The 27,535-nt window shown below is 38.3% G+C and overlaps 1 protein-coding gene across 17 annotated transcripts in view; it reads right to left on the bottom strand.

Annotated features, from left to right (window-relative positions):
* LOC125226772 (patronin) overlaps nt 1–27,535 on the bottom strand; it is a 110,112-nt gene that overhangs the window by 33,353 nt on the left and 49,224 nt on the right. For 15 of the 17 annotated variants that reach the window (XM_048130846.1, XM_048130844.1, XM_048130848.1 and 12 more), the window contains exons 3-12: nt 16,755–16,970; nt 14,382–14,570; nt 12,593–12,837; nt 11,390–11,481; nt 9,952–10,065; nt 7,015–7,185; nt 5,773–5,991; nt 3,680–3,844; nt 1,987–2,082; nt 957–1,058 (exon numbers count right to left, since the gene is read on the bottom strand). In XM_048130846.1, the coding sequence (XP_047986803.1) occupies nt 957–1,058; nt 1,987–2,082; nt 3,680–3,844; nt 5,773–5,991; nt 7,015–7,185; nt 9,952–10,065; nt 11,390–11,481; nt 12,593–12,837; nt 14,382–14,570; nt 16,755–16,970 (1,609 nt within the window). The remainder of the gene's footprint in view (nt 1–956; nt 1,059–1,986; nt 2,083–3,679; nt 3,845–5,772; nt 5,992–7,014; nt 7,186–9,951; nt 10,066–11,389; nt 11,482–12,592; nt 12,838–14,381; nt 14,571–16,754; nt 16,971–27,535) is intronic. The other 2 variants (XM_048130851.1, XM_048130854.1) reach the window with 2 other exon arrangements.

The raw sequence follows: 27,535 nt of genomic DNA on the forward strand, positions 1-27,535 counted from the left end.
CAAATCCGGTAGTTCTGATTTTTTGCAGACTTGTTTATGATGTTGGCCTAATGAATAATCCAAGTTTGTGACCTCGAGCGCCGAACGCAACTTTGTCAAAAATCGAAAAAACCGCGAAAAAATCGTTTATTTTTCAAATTTTGGCGATTATAACCGTAAAGGATTAATTTTTGAAAAACATTCCTCAGAGCGTTTTTAAAGTAGACTAAATTTGATACCAAAATTGCCTCTTTAGACCAAACAGTTTGCGATATTAAGCCTTTCAAAGTTTATAATTTTTTTCGAACTTCCTCAAGAATGTTTTTCAAAAATTAGTCCTTTAGGGTTATAATCGCCAAAATTTTAAAAATAAACGATTTTTTTGCGGTGTTTTCGATTTTTGACAAAGTTGCGTTCGGCGCTCGAAGTCACAAACTTGGATTATTCATTAGGCCAACATCACAAACAAGTCTGTAAAAAATCAGAACTACCGGATTTTACGCATACGGGCCAATACTTTCAGATGACAAAGTTACTGTATTACTAATCGCATATGAGTTCGCACGCCGTATACAAGGGCTCGTATTTTCAGTTACAACACATTAGCAGACAAGACTACTATATCAGTCGCGTAGTTTTTTGTTTTCTTTGTCTTATAGCCGGGTCCACACAGAGCGAGGAACGTCGTGAAACAATTTTCTCGCGCGGCAAACATCCAGTGTAGACGTAACTTGTTCGAGGCAGGTTGCTCGGCCGAGCAATACGCTCATCAACGCCGCGCGAGAAATTTACTTTGCGACCTACCTCGCTCTATGTGGACGCGGCTATAAGAAAAACAAAAAACTACGCCACTGCTACAGTAGTCTTGTCCGCCAACGTGTTATAACTGAAAATACGTTCTTTTATGTGGACTCGGCCTATGACGCATGATGTCACTTGCTATCCCGCGATTTTGTTAAGTATAATGTATGACTGACTGGGCTGTGAGTCCTGCGCGAGGAACTGCTGCTGCCACGTGGTCGTGGCGGGTGGTGGCGTGCTGAAAGACGTGCTCTTGCGCCGCTCCGTCTCCTCCACACCTGAGGAACCCCATATAGGTTACCAAATGTTTCGTGTTAGTATAGGTTCTAGATGACTTGGAGATGGGAAGGTAAGTTCTAGAATCCGAGATAATGCTGCACCGCACTTACAAGGGCCGCAAGTAAGTAGTAACGAATGCTTTTAATTAGGAAAATGCCACAGTAAACGTCATATTTCTACAAAATAGGACGTTTATAGTGACAATTAAGATAGCTTTGCTGTAAAATGGTGCAGAATTAACTCCGATAAAATGATAATGTATGATTTGTAGGTTAATGAATTTTCCGTTTACAATTTTCTCTATCATATATTTCTGTATATATGTACGAAGGAAGAAATGTTAAGGAAGGGAAGAACCACTTAGAATGAGATGCTATGATATTTTTATTACGTCAAACCATACTTTTAAGACATACAGGTAGGTCATACAGAATCTATAGAAAATGTCAACACTTGTTGACACGACGTTATATTTCGAGTTTTTGTTTGGCATGGCAACATTTCAAAGTATGACTAAACATAAAAAAATATAGAAGGTATTTGGGCCATTTTTTTTCAAAGTTTTTTTTTCGGATTTAGAAGTTTTTATGTAGTTTCCACTCAGAATCGCGAGCTCTTTCAATCCTAATAGGAAAAAAAAGTGTCCCAAGGTTTTTTCCTCATTCCGTTACCATTTTTTCATACAATTTATATCCCGGTAACGGAATGGAAGATCTGAAAAATGTATGGAAATCTTGGGACATTTTTTCTCCTATCAGGTTCGAAGGATCTCCCAATTCTGAATATGAATCACGTAAAAAATACCCATGTTACAAAAAAAGTGGGGAAGAAAATGGCCTATTTAATGAGTCATCTAAAACCTTAAAATAACAGTAAGTAATGGGAATATGTGGTCAAGCACATCGAAAGCGGCAAGCGAGCACTCACCTTGGTCCCCGTTCCTGTATTTGAGGTCCGCGAAACTGGTTTTGGTCATGTCGCCGTCGGTCGAATCTCGGTTTAGGTAGAAACCGTCGCCACCGCCTGGGACAAACGGAAAATTGATACAACCTTGATAAAACCTAACTTAGATAGCCACCAACAGCGGACTAGGGCCCAAATTGTCGGTGGTAAGGACAGCAGAGAGAGGGACCGGAATATCTGTAGTAGGTAGTCTTTTGTGTCAATAAATGTTATAAAAACGAATCTTACAAACTAAGGTTAACCAGCTTAAATTACTTAGAACCTAGACATAAAGCCTCTGCCACACATAAAACGTTTTGATAGCGTAGCGTTAGCGGAGTGCAATGATAGCGGTGCGCCGGATGAACGCTGGCGTTCCGCTCGCAATCCGCGCGCATTCCACTCGCAATCCGCGCTCGTTAGTTCCCGCCGGCGTCCGCTGGGCGCAACGCCAACGTTCGTCCAGCGCACCGCTATCAATGCGCTCCGCCGACGCTCCGCCTACGCTCTCAAAATGCGCATGTGTGGCCGAGCTTAAAATGTAGCCGAGACCAGTGAAATGTAGCATTGCTCCAGTCACTGTGAAGTCAGAGATGTTAACTATTTGAAATAAAATACAAGCATTTTAGAAATAGAAATACAAAAAAAATACTGAACACGTGTGTGGCATCCCTTACCACTTCCTATTTTGTATTTGGTATTTTAAATACTATGACTTTATCGAAAAGGTCCTATTTTATTTTATTTGAAATAAAAAAAAATTTTTTTGAGTGCAAACATTTTGGTTCCCAGAGATGTTTTCTACCACTTCAAAATACAAAATGCTTTTTTTGTATTTTACTTTTTGAAAACTATTTTGTAAAATACTTTTTAGTAGATTTTGTATTTTCTACCACTTCAAGCGCGTTTTCTATTTTTCTATTTTTTCTTTGTCTGCCCAAGTTGTGACCGGGACAACATGTTCGGAAGTGCTTAATTTGATGTTTTACAAAAACACACTTATTTTCAGTGCTGCCAACATAGTGGTTCCTATAATAATTAAGGTTCAATAAATAGTAAGCGATTTTTACAAGATCCCAAAGCACCCTGACCGTGAACATCGAAAAATCGGGGAAAATCCATATCGATTCGTATACCTAATTAATATTAAGTACTATTTTAGGATTTTTTTTTCATATTTCATACATGCGATGTAACTCTTTCATTCGATTTTTATAATATTAGGTAAAAGACATGGACACAGTCTATTTTGGTTTCACTTTTTATCGTGTTCATTTTATAGAGCCAGGAAGGAGCCAGGTTTCTGGGTTCTCTGGTGATTCTGTGATTTCTGTGTTTTAAACACATCTTAAAAATAAAAGTTGTACCTACCTTATGTCAAAAAAGTATTTTATTTGAATAAAGGTATTTTGAAAATACCTATTTTGCATTTTGTATTTCAAATACCTTTTTGTAAAACTATTTTGTATTTTTATTTGAAATAGGTAAAAACCTAAAGTATTTGCATTTTGTATTTAAATACATTGCACAACCTATTTTTTAACATCTCTGGTGGTTCCTGATGACGAACCTAACTGCGTGTCGAATTTAACGGAAAACAAAAAAAAACACGGTGTATATGTGCCTTTCTAAAGCCTTTCGATGATCTAGTTACCAACTTATTAACGGTTTATATTACCTTTATTACTGAAGTGGTTGCTGTTGATAGTATCAGAGCTGAGCTGCCTCCTCATAGGCCGTTCAGGTTCACTGTCCCCATTATAATCGCCGTGGAAGAGGTTGATTGAGCCTCGAATGTCTTGTCGTGAAGACCGAAGGGGAGGGTTGTAGCTGTCTAGAGGACCTGTAAAAAAAACACACAATTTAACAAAGACTGTACACGTGTACACAGGATGTAATGGCATGTGGCAGAAATATGGTGTACCACATGCTTTTCATCGCGTAAAACTTAAAGAAACTCATGGTTCAATTCCGTATTCTCGAATGCGATAATGTTAACTAAACTATATATCAAAAACTTTAAATTCGTTCCGACATAATGCCTTGGGGCTGCCCGCAATTGTCAACAGTAAGGCGACCGTCGTTTCTAATGAAGAAGCGACAGCGACATGTGACAGTGTTTAAAAATATGTAGGATATTTGTTGTTACCAAAGAGGATCGAGTATTATAGAGAGTTACTGTCGAAGTAGAATGTGTAATCACAGCGCATAGACTGCCATCTCTTGACACAGGCTTAAAACTTTTGAACCTCAGTTTTGACAATTTGGCCCAAATTCTTAGCTTGATATGTGTTAAAATGTCAAATATTAATATTAGCGGCATCTAGCTGAGCGTACCCCAAAGGTGTAATGCCATCTAGGCCACCGTACCTTTTTCTGTATGGTACTGAGGTACGTTTTTTTCTTAGACTTTATCTGTCTATACGGAGTTATATAGAAAGAAAGAAAATACTTTTATTACGACCAGAAGGTACTTATATACTAGAGTACATAAACACAACATGTAAATACATAATGTTTGATATAGTGGTCGCAAAAGGACACCACTCAGCATATGCTCTGGCACAGATGGTACCACAGTGCTGGTCTTCCGTGGGGCCCAGGGTCGGTCGATAGTGCAACAACAAGTGAGGGTACAGTACACGTCAGTATACGTCTTTGGTTGTTACTTACCAGCAGGGGCAGATATCTTCCTAACATTCGCAACCGTCGCTAATTCCTTCTCCGGATTCCTGCCAGCGAAATGCAACCGATCTTGCGACCCCCCAAAGTTCTCGACTGTGAGTTGACTGTCGTCTGTGATAGAAGACCGCCGTGAGCGTCGGCCAGCGAACGAGTTCTGTGTTTGGTAGTTGGACGGACGGCAAAGTAGTTTTAAAAATATGTAGTATATTTGTTGTTACTTACCAGCCGGGGCAGATACCTTCCTAACATTCGCAACCGTCGCTAATTCCTTCTCCGGATTCCTGCCCACGAAATGCAACCGGTCTTGCGACCCCCGGAAGTTCTCGACTATGAGTTGACTGACTGTCGTCCGTGATAGAAGACCGTCTCGAGCGTCGACCCGTCAAGGAATTCTGTGCTTGGTAGTTGAAGGATGGCCGGCGGCGGTTTGGCAAAGTAGTGTTTAAGAATATCATCATTCTCCTGCCCTTATCCCAGTCACTTGGGGTCGGCGCAGCATGTCTTTCTCTTCCATACATCTCTGTCACTCGTCATCTCATCATTAACTTGTTTTAGTTCCATATCATGTCTCACACAGTCCATCCACCTCTTCTTCGGTTTTCCCCTCCCGTTACTTCCACCACCTTCCACATTCATTCGTAATACCTTTCTCGTCACATGCCTTTCATCCCTCCGCATTACATGTCCATACCATGCTAGTCGATTCGCTCTTACTTTTTCAACAATCGGTGCTACTTTCAGGCTTCCTCTGATATACTCATTCTTTATTTTATCCATTCTTGTCACGCCACACATCCATCTTAACATTCTCATCTCTGCTACGTGCAATCTCTTTTCATCCGTCACCTTTAGGGCCCAACACTCTGATCCATACATGACGACAGGTCTGATGACTGATTTATAAATTTTGCCCTTCAGTCGAAGAGGCATCCGGGCGTCACAAATGGTTCCCGTGACCTGTCGCCATTTCATCCACCCCGTGCTAATACGGTTTTTCACGTCGCGGTCGATATCGCCATCACACTGTACGAGCGAACCAAGGTACTTAAAGTCTATCAAATATGTGGAATATTAATTGTTACTTACCAGCCGGGGCAGATATCTTCCTAACATTAGCCACTGTCGCCAACTCTTTCTCCGGATTCCTACCAGCGAAATGCAACCGGTCTTGAGACCCCCCAAAGTTCTCGACTGTGAGTTGACTGTCGTCCGTGATAGAAGACCGCCGTGAGCGTCGGCCAGCGAACGAGTTCTGTGTTTGGTAGTTGGACGGACGACCGGCGGCGGTTTGGTTTGGGTCCACGACTGTAAAAAAAAATAAAAATTTAATTTGAAACAAAGTTTTAGAATCTTTAGTTTTTTCCACATAGTATATTATTTTTCATCTTGATAAGAAATAAGTAGCGATGTAGATTAATGTTAACCCATCTCTGTTCAGTTCATCGTTTCAGTTTTTTTTTCATATCACTACCTCACACTGCGACTGTGACAGGGCAGTTCATTTTTGAGGGTAATAGGCATGAAACTCGCATTCGGCATTAGCGTCGTACGGCATTCTACACTGCAACTCCATCACTTCGGCGTAGAACAGCGCAAGCAGTCCGCAAGAAGACATGACGACCGTGACAGAACTCCTACATTGTTACACTATTAAAATAGTATAATCTTATGTAACTTTTTATCTTATCATTGTCGTCTTTCTCCTAGCAATATACTATAGTGTAGGCACCCCTCTCCCTCTATGCACCACAAATTCTTCTCTTTGCGGACTGCAACTGCTCTGGTGTGGAAAAAGCTGAGCGGTCCGTGGAACGCGCGGTGGCATGCCGCAGGCAGCAGAAATCGACCGCCAGGTGACATGGCGACCGTGACAGGACACCTATGTTGCCATTAATGATAAAATCTTATGTAACTCACCATTGTCGTCTTCCCTACTCGAAATATATGATAGGGTAGTCACCCCTCTCCCTCTATGCACGACGAACTCTTCTCTCTGCGGACTACAGCTCCGTCGCTCTGGTGTCGAGCAAGCGGGCCGCAAGGAGACATGGCGACCGTGACAAGTCACCTATATTATTATTGATAAAATGTTATGTAACTCACCGTTGTCGTCTTACCTCCTCGCAATATACGATAAGGTAGTTACCCCTCTCCCTCTATGCACAACGAACTCTTCTCTCTGAGGACTACAGCTCCGTTGCTGTGGCGTGGCCCGTGGGTACGCGTGGTCGCATACCGCAGACGAAAGAGAAATCGACCGCAAGGAGACATGGCGACCGTGACAGGACACCTATATTGTTATTAATGGTAAAATCTTAAGTAACTCACTATTATCGTCTTCCCTCCTCGCGATAGACGATAGGGTAGTCACCCCTCTCCCTCTATGCACCACAAATTCTTCTCTTTGCGGACTGCAACTCCTTCGCTCTGGTGTGGAGCAAGCTGAGCGGCCCGTAGGTACGCGCGGCCGCATACCGCAGGCGGAGGGAGAACGCGGAACTGAAATGTTAACTTTGTGTTAATAGGATGAAGTTGGCGTTTCATTGATGCGATTTTTATATAAAAATGTATGTAACTGTTACTTTTCATTTGATTCTTTGTAATTTTAATTGACATCACGATTAGCTCAGACATTATTTGTCTCTTTGCATCTTGGTTTTTGTCACGATGTTTAGAAGTAAATGTCTCGGTCTTTTTAGTGGTATGGTATAATAAAACTAAAGATTATTTGAATTTATACATTTTTGACATACATTTCTATATATTCACGTGAATGTAAAACACAATGACATCTAAATACAATCAACTACTAACTACTATGAAACAATGTCTTCCTATTCAAATGTAAATTCGTAACGTAAACTTAAATTAAGCACTAACTAGACACTTGAAATAGCATCTATTCTACACACTGACCTACGCCTTATGTTGTGGTGACATCATTAGCTATTGAGTAAAAACAAACGTTTGCAAGCTCCGATAACCATTTGCAAAGGTTATAAAATGACTCATTAATTCCATGAGATAAAGAAACAAAAAGTAATTCAATCGTCAATAAGTGGATCGAAAAATACTTAAGTTCTATCAACTTTTAGAAGCGGTGCTATTTATTTGCTTAAATGCTTCTTACCCTAGCTTATTTTAGAGGGGAACACTAATATCATATCATAAGGGATATTTTACACTAAATCGAAATAACTCTTTAGTTGACACTTTGGCCGCCAAAGACAACTGACGCGCGTATCTACAGACCAATCAACGTCTGTACAGATTTAGTGCGAAAAGAATTTCTTTCGATTTTTACAGAAACGTTTCATGATATTTCAGTCAGTCTCAGTACAAGACGTACTGACACTGTCTGAACTAACATGTCAAATACGAAATTCTTTTCGCACTACACCAGGCAGGCAATCATGGTCGCGCGATAAACGATTAAACATCGGGCCGTCCCTGTCGCACTTACAAATAGTGCGATAGGGACGGCCTGACGTTTTATCATTTATCGCCCGACCATACTTACCTGCCTGTACATGCTAAAGACTCACGGTAGCACAAATTCAAAATGAAAATCACTTGGAATCAAAAGTTTGCTTTCATTTGTTTTTACCCATGACGTCACTATTCTAGACTACAGCTGGGAGTCCTGAGGCATAATATCATCGACTCCGCCAAGTGCTGAAAGCGAAAGCGCCGATCATGCAGAAGCGCAAATAATAACCGGAAAGCGAAACCATAACCAGATATTAAGCGAATATTAGAAGATAAAATAATATTTACAATATGTATGATTTACATTATTATAGTAAAAACTCGACAAAACACACGCACACAAGTAAATTCTACCTAATAAGAACAGAAGGCTTTTATAGAAAAACATTTAACTCAAAAAAATGTAATCCTATGATAAATTCGTTTCAACTCCTTTAAACATATATCGTAAAATTTAATTAATTAATTTCGACTCAATGTCCTTCCTACAGGAAATTATTATACATTTTGGAAGTCATTTTAACCACTGTCAGCGGTCTTGCACTACTTTAATAATAGGTACAACGTTCACTACTAATTTTTAATATAAAAATCGCCTGTTTCCGACACATTTTTTTATCAATGGCATTATTAACTGAATCGCAAATAGATCCATTACAAAAAAAAAATCATCAAATTCATCAATAAACGCTGACAACTGAAAACAAAACACATTTGTGTACAAGTACCACGAACACAAATATGGCAAATAGCCCGGTCCACACACAGCGAGGCTCATCACAAGGCAATTTCCTCGCGCGGTAAACGTCCAGTCAAAACGTGCCTCGGTCGAGCAACTTGCCTCGGCCGAGGCACGTCTACACAGAAATAAAAATATTTTATTAGACATCAAAAATTATAAACTAATAAGTTCTAAACTATGCGCTGAGCGAGGAAGCTGCCAGCTCTACGGTCCCCAGTGGCATCAATAATTTTTTTAGACAGCGCCCCATGAAGTTTCTTGGCACTTGGACCCCACGGCCAAGAGTTTCAACGCCAAAAGCAATTCCTATGTTGCTGTTCGTTGCCGCGAATTTGCCTCGTTCTGTGTGAACCCGGCTGGTGACGTGATACGCGTAATGGGCATGCTTAGTGCCGAGGGTCACCCACATCGCTTTAATGGGATGTCGTGAAGCGAACACAATCACAACACAGATAGCTCTCAGCGCCGATTGGATTTAATAACATATTAAACTAAAGTGCTTTTTTAAGGACATCATGATAATAAATCATTAGATAAAATCGATAATTTATGATACCTTTTCAAATGTAAATATCTAGAGATTTAGTTATCTAAAAACATACTAATTTTTAAGCTATAAAGCTTAAGTAGTTTTTCTTGAAAGTAATGTTGGTTCTTTTGCTACAACTGATCATTATACTACATCTTTCTTACGCATTTGTATATGTATCATACCGTATGAGCATTCATAGTACAATTTTTATGAAATTGTACTATGAATTGCAATATGGGTACAATTTCATCGAAAATTGCCACTACTAATAATTAACTAGTCATTAATTTTGTTCCCACGTAAAATGAATATTCTAATACATAGTGACTGTCAAAGTGGCCAAATATAACACGACGCACCTATGTTGCTATGTTCAAAAGACAGATATATTCCAATATAGTCCGTCGCTATCTATTTGATACTGCACAATGAAAATTGCAAATATGACAGCGATGTCCTAAAAAAAAGCACATCCAAACGGCGCTCCCAGCAGACTCGGTACCTGTGAAGGGCGCCAGCGCCGCGGAGTCGGCGCGCAGGTCGGGGATAGGCACAGGCGGCGGCGGCGGCAGGCCGCGCTTGTGCCGCACGCCGTGCGCGTTGCTGTCCGCGCGCGCTGCCAACACCACCCATTCAGCCACAGTCGGCGACCGATAATCGGTGCGACTCTTATATTGTCAAGTATTAAGGTACTAGTACTTTATTCGATTTCTCGGTCAAATATACTGATTACATTACTAAAATTCCCTATTAGCCTTAATTGAACAATGTTCGACCAAAACAAACATGACCATAAGCCCTCTTTTTCTATTTTTATCGAATCAGGATCATTAAAACTATGGAGCTCAAAGGAGGCTCGAACTCACGACCGTGACTATTTTTTGCCAAATTAAGGCAACGTAATTTAGGCTACTTGCCTGACGTCCTTTCAGAAGGACATATTTGGTTACATACTCGAATAGTTTATTTACCAAAAAGGAATTACGAGTACATATTGACATCTTTAATAGTAGTATTCTAGTTATTTTATTGCGACAAAGTATTTTAAATCACTGTGGTATACTAATAATGCAATGTCACCTGGTTGCAATTGCTGGTTAAATTACTTTAGATGATAGAATCTACAACTCAAGCGATATTCGCTAGGTTTATTGTATTTTCTCTCAATTGTTTTAAGTAACACATGTAAATTTTTCAAATGTGCTTTTAGTAATGACAACCTGACTATAAATTAAACGAACTCGAGTTGTTTGAAGCACTGCACGTACGCTGGCACGCATGCGTTTAGTCGCAGTTGAACGCAAGTCCACGGTCACCCTGCCTTGACTTACCAACTTTAGAAGTATCTAAGAATCATATGAACTCATAACCTAAAAATTCCAGACCAAAACACATGTATGCTGTAAATGTAATAATGTGCCAGATTATACAAATGTGTATAAAATATAAACCTTTACCACAAGGCTCCGTATGCTCGAAGCATAAGCAAGACAGGGTGACAACATTAGAAAGAGACGTTACTGAGCAAAGCTGGCACAACTTACCTCCACACACTAGAACAAAATTGTGTTTATACAATAAATAAATTTAACATCGAAATGTCGCACCCAGATTCGCTGAATAAAATGAAAGCGTATGTGTAAGGCCTGAGTGGACGCTATGCAGCTTGAACTCAGGACAGTTGTATGAGCTTCAATTTGTTGATATGCACGCTGCACGCCCAATATGAGCGTGCACTCAGACCTTTCACTAAGTAACCGCCTCCGCGCTGGCTATTAGGATCAAATAGATAATGAAATCCAAAGTGGCTATATTTAGTCAGTTTGGCTATCAATGTATTTGACCCTATTGTAAATTTTGTTAAGTAGGCTTGAATCTTTGAGATTATGACCACATACTCCCATTAGATCTAGCATGCGACAGGGCGTATTACTACTCACCGACGCCGGGGTACTTGACAGATTTCACTGGGTGCACTTCTAGCATGTTGAAGAGATCAGCTAGCATTGCTATTAAGTTTTGTCGCATTGATCTGAAATTGGACATTTTATTTGATTATTTCCTTGTATTGGAAAAACCTAAACCGATTGTAATCATTCATAGATACATCCACTTCGGAACGATATAAAGACGTACTTAGATCCAACTTCAAATTGTATTGGAACCGCAATTCGATTGCATGCCAACTGCAACGAGTTGGACTGCAAAGCAGTCTGTAGCGGCCCTTACGTCCCAGAGTATTTCTTGAAGTTTTAAAATATGGAAACTTTCTTATTTTAACTATAAAACTCCCGTGAGACTCATACATATTTAAAAATATTTTAAGCGGGTTACTCACGTATTAAGCTATATCGACTTAATACGTGAGTAACCCGCTTAAAATATTTTTAAACTTTCTTAAGTTGCAAATTCAATTTACTTTTTGTCCTTTTAAAAGGACACCGGGACTTCATGGTATCAGTATTCTTCCCTCGTCTGTACAAGAGTAAATTATAAATTAGGTCTGGCTCTGATCCAAAACGCGGTAACACTACACGATCCCTTCGGGACCTCGTTAAGTTAGTATTACTTTGTGCGAGGTCAATGCTAACCAGGTTACATTTAGGCTAGGACACGTAAAGCCGCTTTAAAACTTGGGTCATTTAGACTTACCTACGTCTTATTACATATGAATATTTACTTGTAATCAGGTCAAAACTAAAAAAAAAACTATTGAAATTGAAAACAATGATAATTCATAAATAAATATGTTAAAAAAAATCAGTAACTGAAACCTATTTACCAACCACACCTACTAAGAGTTATTTTTATTTTTATAGATGCTCATCTTAGATGTTCTTAAGGGGATTCTGATGGCTGAGCTCAGTGAAGCAAGTAGCAGAGCGGGGTAACACTTAGAGGCAATAGGACTAGAGTCACATAGCTCTTGACGGTCGAGAGATGGTTGAACTGTACGGTTTAAGCATATGAAAGACGTTGTGTTGTAGACACGTCTGACAAGTCGTGTACCAGCATTATGTTGTGGAGGCAATCCCATATGGAGGCCATTCGACCGACTCGAACGGCGGAATGGGGTAACGCGTCGGGACAGTATGATATTAGAATGATATAGGTCTTGAAGGTCTACTGATGGTTAAACTCACCCGCGCATGTATGTGACGTCCTCCGGAAGCATATGAAAGACATTGTGTGGTAGACACGTCTGACAAAAGTCATGCACCAGCATTAGATTATGCAGACAGTCTTGTATGGACGCCATTCGGCCGACGCGAACGGCGGACCGAGGTAACGCGTCGGGACAGTAGAAGGAGATGAGCGCTGCGAGCGCCGTGCCGTCGCAGAGCTCTTGAAGGTTCTTCACCATGGGGACTTGTGATGACGGGTCTTCCTGTAATGACAAGGTAAAAAATATTAGTTTTGACAACCGAGTTCACAAAAAAACTTACTTAAGTGGGGTCTCTGTTGAAAAACCATCAGTAGCTTCTCTGACGCTCAACATTAGAACGAAGGACCGCCAATGTCGTCACCTGACTGACACGAACATAAACCAATATCAACCTCCGTCATTTTAAATTTTAAAAGAAGGCATTTATTTAAGTTAAAAAAAAAATAGAAAGTTCATCGTGGCCACCAAGATCCATCCAAAGTGGAAGTCATGTCTGTCAAATAATATTTTCATAGCTTTCTTTAAAAGAATTTCACCTCTAAAATGCGCAAGACGAGACCCGTCAATGCCAAAGTTCAACCAAGCCGCTTAACATCCGTTGACCCAGTCTCATATGACGGAAAACGGAAATCTATAACTAAAAAAAATATCTTCTAGTCAATAAACTCTCTGCAACAAGTGAAATATCGCGATAGCAAAGCATAAAAGTACGTGACGCCAATTATAATTTCCATTACTCAACTCAATTTGCCTAGGCTTACAAAACAAACTATAACAAATAACTGTGTAATTGACCAAGACGACTTGATTCTGGTATGAACTTGTTAATTGGGCTGACATTATTTCACGGCACGTGTCAAATGGAAATTACGAACAGATTGTATATATGCGTGAGTTAGATCATAGCATAGGTGCGCGTGGGACGCACCTAGAGTTCAAGGATAGCGAGATTTAAGTGAAAGATTGGATAAGTTAATTGAGACAACTGGAGTACCTATGGTATGACTATTCGTATTAAAGAAACAACTATACCTAAATTCGGTAGGAGACGGTAAAGCCCTGTCTCAGAAGTAAAAAGTGACGGCGCCGAACTGACAGATATTCCTAATCACATTGGGTTATTTAAGGCACGACTGATGCCAAATCTTTGTGGTTCTGACTCCGAAAACTCAACTGTTTCGATACCAGTTGGCCAAAAAATCTTCAATACCATCTCTACAGACCGCATCCTTATCCGCACAGGCTATGTTTATCCAGCAGAAGCACGTCATCTTCGTTCGGCACATTCTATTTATTTAAGCACTGACTACTGTCAAATCTGTTCCACAGCTGTAGTTCCACCTCCTTGTGAATCACCTACCTAGAGTGTGCTTCTATTCCTTCAAATCCTTATTATCTTATTATTATGTAGATGTAGATACCTCAGCCTTATTAAATAAGCGCCGCACAAGCTGCGTTTATCCAGTAAAGTAGGCCGTCATCGTGCGGCACATTTTAATTATTTAAGGGTTGACTGATGCCGAATCTCTGTGGTTCCACCTCCTTGTGAATGTGCTTATTTTCCTAGTTTTCAATATCTTTTGTACATACCTCAGCCTCGTTAAGCGCCGCACAAGCTGCGTTTTTCCAGCAAAGTAGGCCGCCTTCGTGAGGCACATTGGAGTTATTTTTAATGGTCGACTTGTGCCAAATCTTTGTGGTCCCACCTCCTTAAGAATCCCCAACGGTCTGATTCTATACCAATTAGCTAAATGATCTGTACATACCTCAGCTTTATTAAGCGCCGCACACGCTGCGTTTATCCAGCAGAGTAGGCCATCTTCATGTGGAACATTGGAATTATTTAAGGGTTGACTGGTGCCGAATCTCTGCGCTGCTGCTGACACCCTGTCCAGCGTGACCACTTCTCGCGCGTACAGCACCATTAAAGCTTCTATCACCGACATGTGTGCAGTCTGAAAAAATAAAAAAAAACATTTGAAACTATTTAAAAAAAGACACTAGTGTCTACGCCAAATCTTGAGATTCGTTGCTAAAGTAGACCCCTGGAGCCCATAATCCGTGGCAAAATGCCGGGATAATGCTAAGAAAATATTCTGCAAGTAGGCTCAATAAATTTATGTCATTCTGACTAGGTTCACGAAAAACCTTCGCAGACATCATTTTAGCCATGAAAAATCTGACATAAATCTGGATGGAAACATACCCACGCAACACAATACAGCTGGTTATCCCTTTTAATATAAGACGAAATATGAACCTGACAAAATCCAGACTCAAAGGAATTGTGTCCTTAAAACGTTTAAACGCATTATTAAAAAATGTTTATCCAGCAACGACCCACTTATTTCATATGTTTTTTGTACTCGCAACATTTATCACCGAACAAAAAGTTGTAATGTTGCCGGGCACAGGATCGGTACCTATGAATTATTTATTAGAAACAGTAGGATTCGGCGGGTCATTCTTCATAAAGTTGATACAGTGCCGCTAAGCCAGCGACATGATGGAAAGGATTCATTATTTCCTTGCACTCAACAAAATGAAATTCTTTTCCAAAGTGGAACTATTTTTTATGATATAGGAGTTCGTTTCTGTCGCCTGTGGACAACCGCAACGTAAGAGGGCATAGAAGCTTTTCTTGGGCCCATTTCTCGAACGATATTAGACTAATATTATTAGTCCACGATCCGTCAAATCGTATGGGTTGCCATGACAATTTTGACAACGCACTAATATTATGAGGGTAATATTGTTCGAGAAATAGGCCCCTTGAAAGTTTGAAGGTCGTATCAGCCCGGAAATACTGCAGGTTATATTTTATTCCAAAGCCAAGCTGTGCGAGGCAGGGTGCGTGGAGAAACGTACAGGTTCATTATATTATAAGGAAGCCCCTTACAACATATTTCAAATTATGCCATTGGCAACATGCTATGCCATTTTGCTGTGTACTTTATCATAGTGAAAGATCTTACAGTGTCGTGTCGAGTTATCAAACTGTCATCGTTTTATGCTAAACATTGCATTGTATAAAGCGCAGTATAATGCAAAGATGCATCCGTAGATATCTATCGCTGGTACCTGTTTCTAGTTTCGTAAGCATTTAATATTAAATAGATACCTTTAAGATATCGCTATTGAGCAATAGGGCAACCAATTACGAGAACGGCCAGCTGTCAGCTGCATTATTTATTAATATTACTTTAGTGTTCTGAAATGTTAAAACGAATTGCTTTGTGATAGCGTAAATAGAAAACATTTGATTAAAACTTAGACTTCCCTTCAAGGGAGTTCTTCTAAATTTTTAACGACGTACTTGTAAACGCTTCTTTACAAAAAAAGTATCGGGAGTTTCTTGCGGTGCGGCAAAGAAAATTCTTATAATATTTTGCGGAGCGTAAAGAAAGTTCCACTTGTGTAAGTTATAGGGTCCGCCTGACCTATTTGTCTGCGGCAAAGCACACATGACTCGGTTTGTTGTAGCTTGCCTAATTTTCCCTGAGACAAATTTGTTCCCCAAAGGATTTATACAAGAAACTGCGATATGGAGAACAAAAAATATTGTAAGCCTTGAGCCTCGTTATAATAGAATAACATCCGACATGGACACCTGTAGTTACTAACTGGTTAGTCAAGTTTAGTCGAAGTTCGCACAAGTTCGACAACTTGACACCGTACATCGTAGCTCTCAGTTCCAACAAAACTAGAAGTAAAGCAATTGAAACTTCACACCTTAATAGTCTCACCTCAGCACGTTGCTATCTAGATTTTATTTTAAATATTTATCCAGCCACTTTTCGATTGCAACTCAGTCCGGATTACAAGAGCAGCAAGCAGGTGTACATTTTACAAGACGTATGTATACCGATCATTTTACTCCTTTGCGCAGCGTAAATACTTATATCAGCCCACTCAATCATTGAGATGAGGAAGTAGGCATTTTGCGGATTGTCCTGAACTCTTTAAGCAGCACAGTCTTAGTACACCTTTTCTTGGGAGGCTCTGGAGTACATTCAAGTGGTGGAAGCTATGTAAATCATCACAGTCACAGCCTTCCTCGCAAGAGTCTGTAGAATGTTCCAGAGTGGAACATTCTGGAACTTCCAGTGGTTGAGACTATGATAGGATATTAAACTCACCATTTTGAGCGGATTGTTCTGAAGCAACACTGTCTCCGTGAGCGCGCAGTCAGGCGGATCCGGCACATGTACGCCTTTCCTCGCGAGGGTCTGTAGAATGTTCCAGTGGTTGAGGCTGTGGTAGTTGGGGTCTGAGTACATGTTCGCTAACGCCAGACAGTAGATCTCGGCGTTGGCGAGACCCCCGACTATAGGTGGCTTGAGGTGTTCCTGGTCCTGAAAGAGAAGAAAATTGAGGTCAGTTCAGTCAACAGAAAGAGGAACAGTATCTTAAAGTTTAAACTCGTAAGTCCTTAAGAGTTTTGAATGATTCACGGTTCGGAAGTCTTTACTCCTCGTGTCTCTGTGCAAAATTACATGTTCAAAGCCACTGTTCTTTTCTAGATTAAGAGATACAAAACATATGTAAAAAAAAAGTCCTGTCTCTTCGAATTACTTCCAAAGTGAAGCACTTTGGATGGCCATTTGTTTGTAGCCCCCGGCAAAGATTCTTTATTTTAATATAGTTCGGACTAGCGTCCAGCGTTCATTCATAGTAGAGCCCAGAGTAGGAATGACCTAGTTTGGTTCGGGTGCAGTGCAGCATTTTTATTTTAAATAGCTGAGCTAGGAAATGGTCCGAGGCTTATTCAAATGATAAAATCATTCTTTAGAAAAGAAATATTTACGCCTATCGAAAGATATACTTATATCGCTGTAAGCTCATAATCTTATACTTTTAAACGAGCAATTCTTGTATATTTATTTATTTATTTATTTATATATATATTTATTTACACTGACGATCTCGGAAACCGCTCTAACGATTTCGCAGAAATTTGTTATGTGGGGGTTTTTGGGGTGAAAAATCGGTCTAACTTATCCTTAGGTCCCGGAAAACGCGAATTTTCGAGTTTTCATGCGTTTTTCTTCGCGCGCCATCTCGTGTGCAGTAGTTGTACTGTTAAGACAGAATTCTTTCGGTCGATGTAAGTACTATTTATTGCAAACACTAGATGGCGACACAGGTCAAGGCTAAAACGAATAGAAAATACACTATTTGAGTTTTTGTGGCGAAATGCGCGCCATCTCGTGTGGAGTAGTTGTGTTGTTAAGGCTGAGAATTCTTTCGCTCGATGTAGGTACTATTCATTTTTGAACTAGATGGCGACACATGTCAAGGATACGAAACAGAACCGAGCGAAGCTCGGTTGCCCAGATATAAATTAATAATAAATGAATTTACCAAAGTTCCCTCCCACGTTTGAATCCATTTAGATGTCGACAGACAAAGTTTACTGTATCAATAAGACTCCAGCCTCTCCGGTTGGTAAACACCGAGACTTTAGCAGCCAGAAACTTGAATATCAATACTGTTCTCAACAATCTCAACTGAGAACTAAAAGTTTTGGATAGCAGAGTTCAAACAATTAACATAAAAACAACGAAACAAAACACTCACATTGTATCATCCATGTGCTGCTCTGCTCATGAAAAATTAATGGCTTCTACTAATAAATGGAAACAGCTAAGAGAAGCAATGTGGTTCGCCACCACTTTTTAACCGACTTCAAAAAAGGAGGAGGTTCTCAATTCGACTGAATGTTTTTTTTTTTTTAACCGACTTCAAAAAAGGAGGAGGTTCTCAATTGAGAACCTGCGTATGCGTATGGTTGGGTGGGGCAAACAGGCAATAGCAAGGCGACGAACAGGTCTGGTACCGACTGCAAAAATAATTGATTTGTTTATAATTTGGATGTTTAGATTATTGCAATACGACAAGAAATCTGAATTCAAAGGTTTATTATTTTTTGCTTTTTAGTTTCTCCGTGTTTTGTAACGCGCTTATTTTTGAAGGCGGTTTTATTTTTTGTTAAAAAGTTTATTTTTGCTAATTTGATTGATTAATCTCAATCTCTTGAAGTTTTTCTTTATAATTTCTTCATTGGCATTGGGCTTAGTTATTATTCCATATCTCCAGACAAGGCTCGCAACACCCACCTAGCGACGACGACCAATTTTCAGAAAACGGTTAAACCTTCACATTTCCAAAGCTACAAATACAAACTGGAAAAGGGACGTAGAGGTCAATCGGTATCCAATTCTTATTTGCTTGCCAAGCTAACAGTTTCATAAGAACCAGCACGTCTTCGTATAGAATTATATAGATTTTACATATCTCAAGGCCACAGATACATTGGTTCGCCTGAGCACTGTAAGCAATGGCATATTCAGAATTCTGGAGACCCAACTTCACGGCTCCTTACTCATGAAGATTCGATCTCAATTCAATTTACAATTTCTTCGCGGTAAACCTAAACATTACGAGTTGGGATTCAGACCTTTTTGGTTAACAACTGTAACATTTTATTAGACGCCCTAAATTTTATTCGTGTGCGTTAGGCTGAAGCTGAAATTACTCTTGTTAGTGCCAAGACAGCTTATAAAGTAGAGCCACTTAAAGATGTTATGCCATTTAAGTAGCGGAGACGGAAGATAATAAAAAGTAGATCGATGTTCGGTCACGTTCCGCTTTTTAGCTGGGGACATTGTCTTGAGACATTAACTTTATTGAGCTATATATTCTCAATAATCGCATATTTGCTATCTTAGTTGTTCTTTGTAGGCACAGAAAGCATCAACATAATCCGTGATAATCGAGATACAAGAAATGAAATGGCGATATGAATGCGAAGATATTAAATGCATTGTCTGTGAACATATTATTTGCTTCCGCCAAGCTCAGAGATTCATATTGGCTACTTAGACTAGAGGCAATAAAACCATTTGTGCTACTGTTGCAATAAACAGTAGTACAAACCCTAGTAGTTGAAGTACACAATACAGGTCAAATTAGTAGGTAATTGACCTACATACTCCACAATTCCGCATGTTTAATACTGTAATCCATGGAATAGTTACAGTCAGAAAATATGTAAAGATTTTTTGGTTTGATTTGGTATACCTTAACAATTAACATACACCTATGCAACATGCTAATGTTCCCTTGTTACTACATCATACTACACCAAATCCCATCAGGTTCTGGTTCAACGTAATTGTATGGCTTGATATCATTTTCTATTGTTTAGGGATTGTCCCTGACGTCAAAGATAAGATTAACCATGTTATAGTTATCTTAATCTTGTTTGACTATTTAGTCTACATGGTTGATACCTGCGCTTTAAGCCCAAAAACATTCGCCATATTGCCCTCAATATGACTGGAGTTATGCAAGCCTTGAGGGTAGGATGACGTCATCAATGCGGGTTGACAACATAACCTTGCGGGCGCGGTCGGCTAGATTTTATGACGTCACAGTTAAAAGCACTATAATGACTAAACGTTATCAGATTACCACACCTTTTGTTCTTCACAAGGCCTGTGTCAACGAAGTTTTTATTTGTTGTTACTAAAAAGAATTTATTTATGACGCCACAATTATATTGCATTGTAAACAGTTCAACGTGCCAATAAAGAGAATTGTATCGCTCCTGACAGTTTCTCTACAAATTATGCTTCTCATACAGTCCTTCGTCCTAACCTCATATACGAGTAATTAGTCTAACGAAGATTACGACATTACGCAAGATATAATTGCGTGCGGCACGATCTTGGCTCAGTTTTTGCACATTAACCCGAATGCCGATTCATACGACGCACGGCGACAGTTTCCCTCCCACGGAAAACTGACGGCTTAATATCATTCAAATTGACAATAATAACAACTATTATTGTTTGATTGACAATGAATACTTCCATAAGATGAATGAGAATGACAGGATATAGTCATGAGAACAATCGACGCCTGATGATGGGCATTAATTTTCCAAATCATCTCTTCTTCTTCACACTTAACTTTTGTCAGTGGAGCAATATCCAACCCGTCCGGTTCTCTACCAACCTTCTGGTATGACACGACCTGAACCTTTTCTTTTATTTGGTTAACACAGACTTCTCCTAGGTTTTCCCCCTTCTCTATTTCCTTCTTTAATGCGTTTTAATTTTTAGTAGCAGTGTAAGATACGAGATGTTTTTTTTATGTAACGACGGATTATTTATGAAAATCTCGAATTCTGTGAAATGGATTTTTTTACCAATTACCATTTCCTATGCGTACTTACATAAAAGTAAAATATTTTATGCAGTGCACGAAATAAAGCACCACATAATTAGAAGAAAAATATGGACAGTATAGTTATGTTTAAACCTAATTTCTATTGAATAAGTCAAAGAGGAGAAAGATATAAAGTAAATGAATTGACCGTGACGTCACTCCTCAGTATTTCATAGTGATTCCGTATGAGCAAATCGTTTTGACAGTTCTTAAAAAGAAGCTGATTTGACTAGTAGGAAACTAGCTTATTAGGTCACTTAAGCCTAAGTGACTTGAGACTAAGCGATTTATAACGTTGAACTATTGAATCCCTCCTACGGAAAACTGAAAGCAATATCATTCAAACTGACAATGCAGTTATTGACAATAACGAATGGTCTTTTATGGAGATAGCGATAAAATTGCTTAATTGTGGCGGACTAAGGAGGTTCTGATAGATGGCGCGATAGAGCCACGTCAATTATGTATGATAAACGATTGTAGCTGGACAATAATTCTAAAAATATACCAAGTTTCAAAATAGCGAAAGTTAGTCTTTAATTAGGACTGAAAATTAATTCTGAAGCGCAAAATTCTGTAATAATTGGCGCACTGTGTCAATGTCAAGTAGAAGTTGTCTATTTAAATAGGTCACAAGGTGACAGAACTCCACAAAATACTAAAATCGTAACACAAAATAGGTACCTACCTAAATGTAATTTCTAATTTAGTCAAAATTTTACAAACTACATATGTCAGATTAAAGTTGGTTTCCGTTTTTGATATGATAATGTTTAATGAATTTAGATTTTAGGTAAGTACTTGATTCTTGACTGTGGATGTGTCAGATCGACAGAGAATAAAGACGTCCTCAAAACTCGTTAAAAACCTTGAACAACCAATTTCAAAGGATACTATTTCGTCACTGCTTTTAAAAAATCTCGTATCTCACGCTGCTCCTCAAAGTTAAAACGCAGTAAGTCTATATGCATTCCATACATACTTACTACAATTTTCTTTTCATTGACAGACGAAGATACAAGTTTTTTTAAAAGTAGTGACGATTTATTTAGCTTTAAAAACGAGATCAATGCAAATGAAAACATGACGCAACCAATGTCAACCTTCCATAACTGGACACATGTTTATGAAGTTGAATATACCTACAGATGATTCAGTGGGAAGTGTCAACATTGCCCCGGTTTAAATTTAGACTTCAGTCATATTACGTCACTTTGTGGATCTGTTCATTTATCCTCATAAATCCTAATATTATACACTGCAACATTTGCAAACTAGGTACACTCAGACCACTCAGTTTTAATTTAATTCGAGCCATTAATAAACCAGATAAAGTAGCATTTCTTTCGTTTTACCGCTCTCTCAACCAAACAGTATATTTGTAAACAACATTTACATAGTCAATAAGTTATACATTAAAATACAAAAATTATGCTTAATAGACCTTAAAAGTTACATTAGCAATGATACAGAAAATGAATGCTACAGACTGACATCTTTGTTAAATTGGTACCATTTACGATATTACGCCGTCAACGGCTCTGTTTGTATTCAAAATGTGTCGCCGCAGAAACTAGATCTAAATTTGTAATCACACATTTGGTATTCTGCTACAAATTTTCAGTTTCTCTGCTACAGAACCAGATCTACAATGTAAAAGGTTTCTTGTAAAATATCAAAAGTTCCACCAAAATCGGAATAATGTCAAGACAAGTGTCATTTTTCGGCACCAAGTAAAGGTTTCGGAATAATAAAACCTTTATGTTGAATTAAATCTTGTATTAAAATATTTTATAATGAAGATCTTACATTTCTCTCTGAACGCCGCTTTGTGGCATAACACACAAAAATGTAAGATCTTCATTATAAAATATTTTAATACAAGATTTAATTCAACATAAAGGTTTTATTATTCCGAAACCTTTACTTTTATAAAAGAATTGAATTCAGAAATGTTATTGCATAAATTATTTGCTTTGCTGAACGATACCTATATTCCAAGATATAAATAACCATATTATAACCACGCATCGTATCTTCTGCATATCTTTCGCTTCTTTATCATTTTCCAGTCCGTTATTAAGTTTTAGTCCCTTCTAGCCTAAAAGTTCTCATTTATTAATTTGATGTCCATTTCGCACTCATGCGACGATCGTATACCTTTTCCCTATTTCCCTACACTTTAATGATCTGTATGAATATACGTTATTTTTGTATATCTGTGTTTAAACTACGAGTATGACAGATTATAAAGTAGCAGTCGCAGAGCCGCTCCTTCGAGCGTAATGTAAACAACAAACCGGTTGGTTGCGATATTGATTCACGGGACATATTTAGCGTGTTATTAGAATCGTGAACGAAACCAAATGTGTTAAAATCTTTAGAGTGACTCGATATGACCGCCAAAGCGCTATTTTCATTATTGTTCGACTATGTTATGATTGTGATGAACACACATGAGTCGAAACAATCGCAAATTGCGATGCACAATTGCACATACGAATTTTGGACGTTACAAACTGATAGAGAAATGCAGATTCAACCATTGACGTCGAACGGATTAAAAAGAAATTGAGGCGGGCACTAGATAAAATTTAATGTAACCTTTGAATGTGTTGTCGATTTTCTACCTCACCAAAATTATAGTGGAAAATGTAAGTTCCGTAAATGCGATACGATATACCACGATACGGGCCTAGATTTCATCCCGCGACATCCCGATTGAAAATCGGACGCCACCACAACCACTATACTCGCGAGCATCGCTTCCTATTCTTACTAAAATCTAATTAGTTAATTTTACGTCACCAACATGTTATCAAGGTTAACACCTATTTTACAGCTGATCGTAATCGTTGAAGCAACAGGCTGTAAAGGACTCCGTGTTTATTAATTTCGATCGATCTGAAGTCCTATCTATTCACTAAACCCGTACCCATTGACCAACAATGTGTAATTGGAACTTTAGATTCACAACAACTTTTTAGATAAGAGGTCAGGTGAATCTGGCGTTGGCCAAATAGAAGAGTCCCATAGTCGTCATAGCGCGACCTAACCTTGGCCTCGTCGCGATCGGTCGTATTCTAATACGAGTCGGTCGGATTCCCGGGACACAACACAATACATTGGAATACTGAATATGGTAGGTACATACGAGTATATCTAGTAAACAAAACATGTTCTATAAAGTTCCCCTTAGAGGGTGTTTCAAAATATTTTATCTTTTACAAAATGAAAATTGCCTAAAGTTTACCATACGTCACTTTCGAATGAAACCTTATACTAGTTTCCAGAGTTTTGGAAGTATTTGTTTTGTTTTTTGAATTTGAAATCTTCTTTTGTTAGTCGATAAAAGTTCAGAATAAATTCTGGAAGGCTGAGGAGGCTAGAGGTACCGAACTGTCTTATTCTTGGATTTGATACTACCATAGCAAGCCTAAAATGTAAGTTTTTTCCCCAATATTCTCTTGGCACTTATCGATCTATTTCTGTTATATTTTGGTCATCAGTTCAATCACGTAAAACTCTCCACCCACAAACTTGGATTATAGAAGTTTTTAGGTTTAGTGATAAGGATAACGGTCTATAAAGAACCTAATATATGGAAGAGGATATTAAATCATAATCATAATGGATGTTTTCAAGTTCCGACGAATCTTACAGAATTAAATTTCAAGTTTTTATATACAGGAGTAGATATAGCCACATATAAAATTAACACTTGATTTCTAGTTAGACGCTCTAGACAGTCTAGCATTTGTTTTGTCTAGCCCGCCTTGACCCTGCAAAAGAGACGTCACAGATGTCAGACACAATAGACCCTCGCACGATACGAAAGCCACGCTCGAATCTAAATAAATTACTTTTAGGTATTAACTATTAGTTAACAAAGGAGGAACAATATTGTAGCGGAGATGCAATTATAATGCTTAATATTATAGCATCCGACAATGTCAAACTGAGATTTGAAATTTATCTTCTTCGAGTGGAACTCTGAATTTCAGGAAACAAATAAAAATTATACATTACAGTTAAATCCACAATATTGAGTAAAAACACAAAACTTTCTACTTACTTATCAGCCTTACTTGCTACTTCCTAAGCCGGCCTCAGGAAATTCATACTGTTATCGAGTTTATCAACACAATATTAGAGGTGTGCTGCTGTTAAACGCAATACTTTTTACTAACCAACGCAACAGTGGACTTAATCTTCGCTATAAATATGAAAATTCAATAAAAAGACACTAGAGGAAGAGAATTTGGTACGTAATGTGTTGTAAGTCAGTTGCAAAGCAATATGAGTCCCCAAAAGTTTAAAGGTGCCAAACAATTTGTTAGTGAAAGACAGAAAAGTATTAACAAAATAAACTTTGCAACCGTATAAGTTTATCTACGGTACATTATTATATTTGAACCCCAGATACAGAAATGTGGATACCATTATATTCTAAACAGGAGACAAATTTGAAACAGATGCAATAAATGGAAACTAATTAAAAGCCAGTGTTGAGAAAGTTTATCGTTATTAAGACATACGCTCAGAGAAAGCAGCACAAAGCGACAGCAATGATTTGTGTTTCCTTCTGTTATCCGAGAGAGAATTTATACAAAATGTCCATCACAACCAAATTGTGTGTGTGTGGATTGAGTGAGCACCTTCCGAAAATAAAAAAAATATGCTGATCATTTAGTAAAAGTTCTAAAACAATTGTAAAACGAATCTCTGAATTTGTAAAAAAATAAATCAAAAGATACAGCCATTAACATGTGCTCACTCAGTTCTCACAAACTACCAACGAAAACAGTGAATATATTCATTTAACATATAATATTTATATACTAACATTTAGTAAAAAATAGGCCAACCTACCTCTATAAATATTAGATCACCTAGTGACGTATTAAATTTTTTACAAATAGTTTCTTATGCTCACTCAATCCTCACACTTTTGAAAAGCCGAATTTTGATGAAAAACATAAGATTTATACCTCTATTATATGTGTATAGTTTAGTAAAAGTGAAATGGGAATTTGTAAAATACAAAACGAACCACTAACGTGTCAGGTTTTTTTATAATAAATTTTTGTAAGTGCTCACTCAGTCCACACGTTTTGAGAAAGTTAAAAATGTAAATATCTTACGATTTGTAGCACCTAAGACACTCGAAAGTACTTCAACATTTAGTAAAATTTTTTACTAAATTATTATTATTATTATTTATTAATTCATTAACAATATTACAATTGTATTTGAATGTTACTTAAATCTAGTCCTTAAATCTAAAAAAGTAAATAATTTAATCTAACATGCAGAACAATATCAAACGTATTTATTTAATTAAATTAGCTACATTGGCAAATTACTAAAGTAGGTCGTAAACTCCTCGATAGAATAAAAGCACTCCTTCAACAGCAATGTTTTTAATTTATTTTTAAATTTACTAAGGCTAGTGATAGTTCTCCACTCACTGGGAAGCTTGTTGTAGAGCTGCACACTCTGATATTCGGCACAGTGTGTGACTATTTTAAGCTTAGGCTGCAATTTACAATGTAGGTATTTCCTTCTTGTGCTTAGGCGTATCTCCCTCTCCTCAGGGGTCTCGTAGTCGTTGAGATTTTTGACCAAGTCTGAGAGGAGTAGAAGGATGTACAAGGACGGGACAGTCAGAATTTTTAAATCGAGGAAAAATTCCTTACAGGACTGTGTTTGTGGAACTCGCACTATAGTTCTCACGGCTCGCTTTTGTATTATAAAGGCTTTATTCATGTTATAGTCATAGCTGTTTCCCCAGCATTTGACACTATAACGAAGTTTTGATTCCACTAGTGCATGGTATATCATTTTGAGGTATTTTTGCTCCACTATGTACCGCAGACTTCTCAAGATATAACAAGCTGAGCTAATTGAGTTTTCTATGGTCGTTAGTTCATTTTTCCATGTGAGTAAATCGTCTATATGAATACCAAGAAACTTCACACTGCTTACATTTTCTATTCTATGGCCACAGAACGACAGATTCAGTTGGTCCTTTTGTCTGACTGTAGACTTCAGGAGCATGGCGCAAGTTTTACTCGAGTTCACCTTCAGGTTGTTACAGCTAAACCACCAGTCAAATAATTCCAGAGCACGATTAGCTTTTCTATTCAGAGCCTCAAGTGAATTAGCGCTTACAATCGCATTTGTATCGTCGGCAAAAACTATTAGGCTGATATCCGACAATTCTCTTCTTATGAATTGTACCAAGTCGTTTGTGTAGAGCACAAAAAAGACTGGACCCAGGATAGAGCCTTGTGGTACTCCACGCGTTAGCTTAATGGGTCTGGATTTTATAACATTTTCCCGATCACCTTCTACATCTGTTATTTCCACGAACTGCGTTCTATTGTGAAAGTAGGATTGTATAAGATTTAAGGCCTTGCCTCTAATGCCGTAGAACTCCAGTTTTGCGAAGAGTATATTATGGTCGACCATATCAAATGCCGAGCTTAGGTCCAAAAATATTGCAGCTACTTTGAGCTTATCGTTTAATTTATTTACTATAGTATTTATTAATGTGTCAATCGCTTGAATGGTACCTTTAAACTTTTGGTATGCGTATTGAGTTTCACTCAGGATCGCGTTCGAGCATAGGTGAGCCATAAGCTTTTTTAGAACAATTTTCTCTAAAATCTGGGATAAAGTT

The sequence above is a fragment of the Leguminivora glycinivorella genome, chromosome 6 (genome assembly GCF_023078275.1).
Source record: "Leguminivora glycinivorella isolate SPB_JAAS2020 chromosome 6, LegGlyc_1.1, whole genome shotgun sequence".
NCBI classification, from domain to species: Eukaryota; Metazoa; Arthropoda; class Insecta; order Lepidoptera; family Tortricidae; genus Leguminivora; species Leguminivora glycinivorella.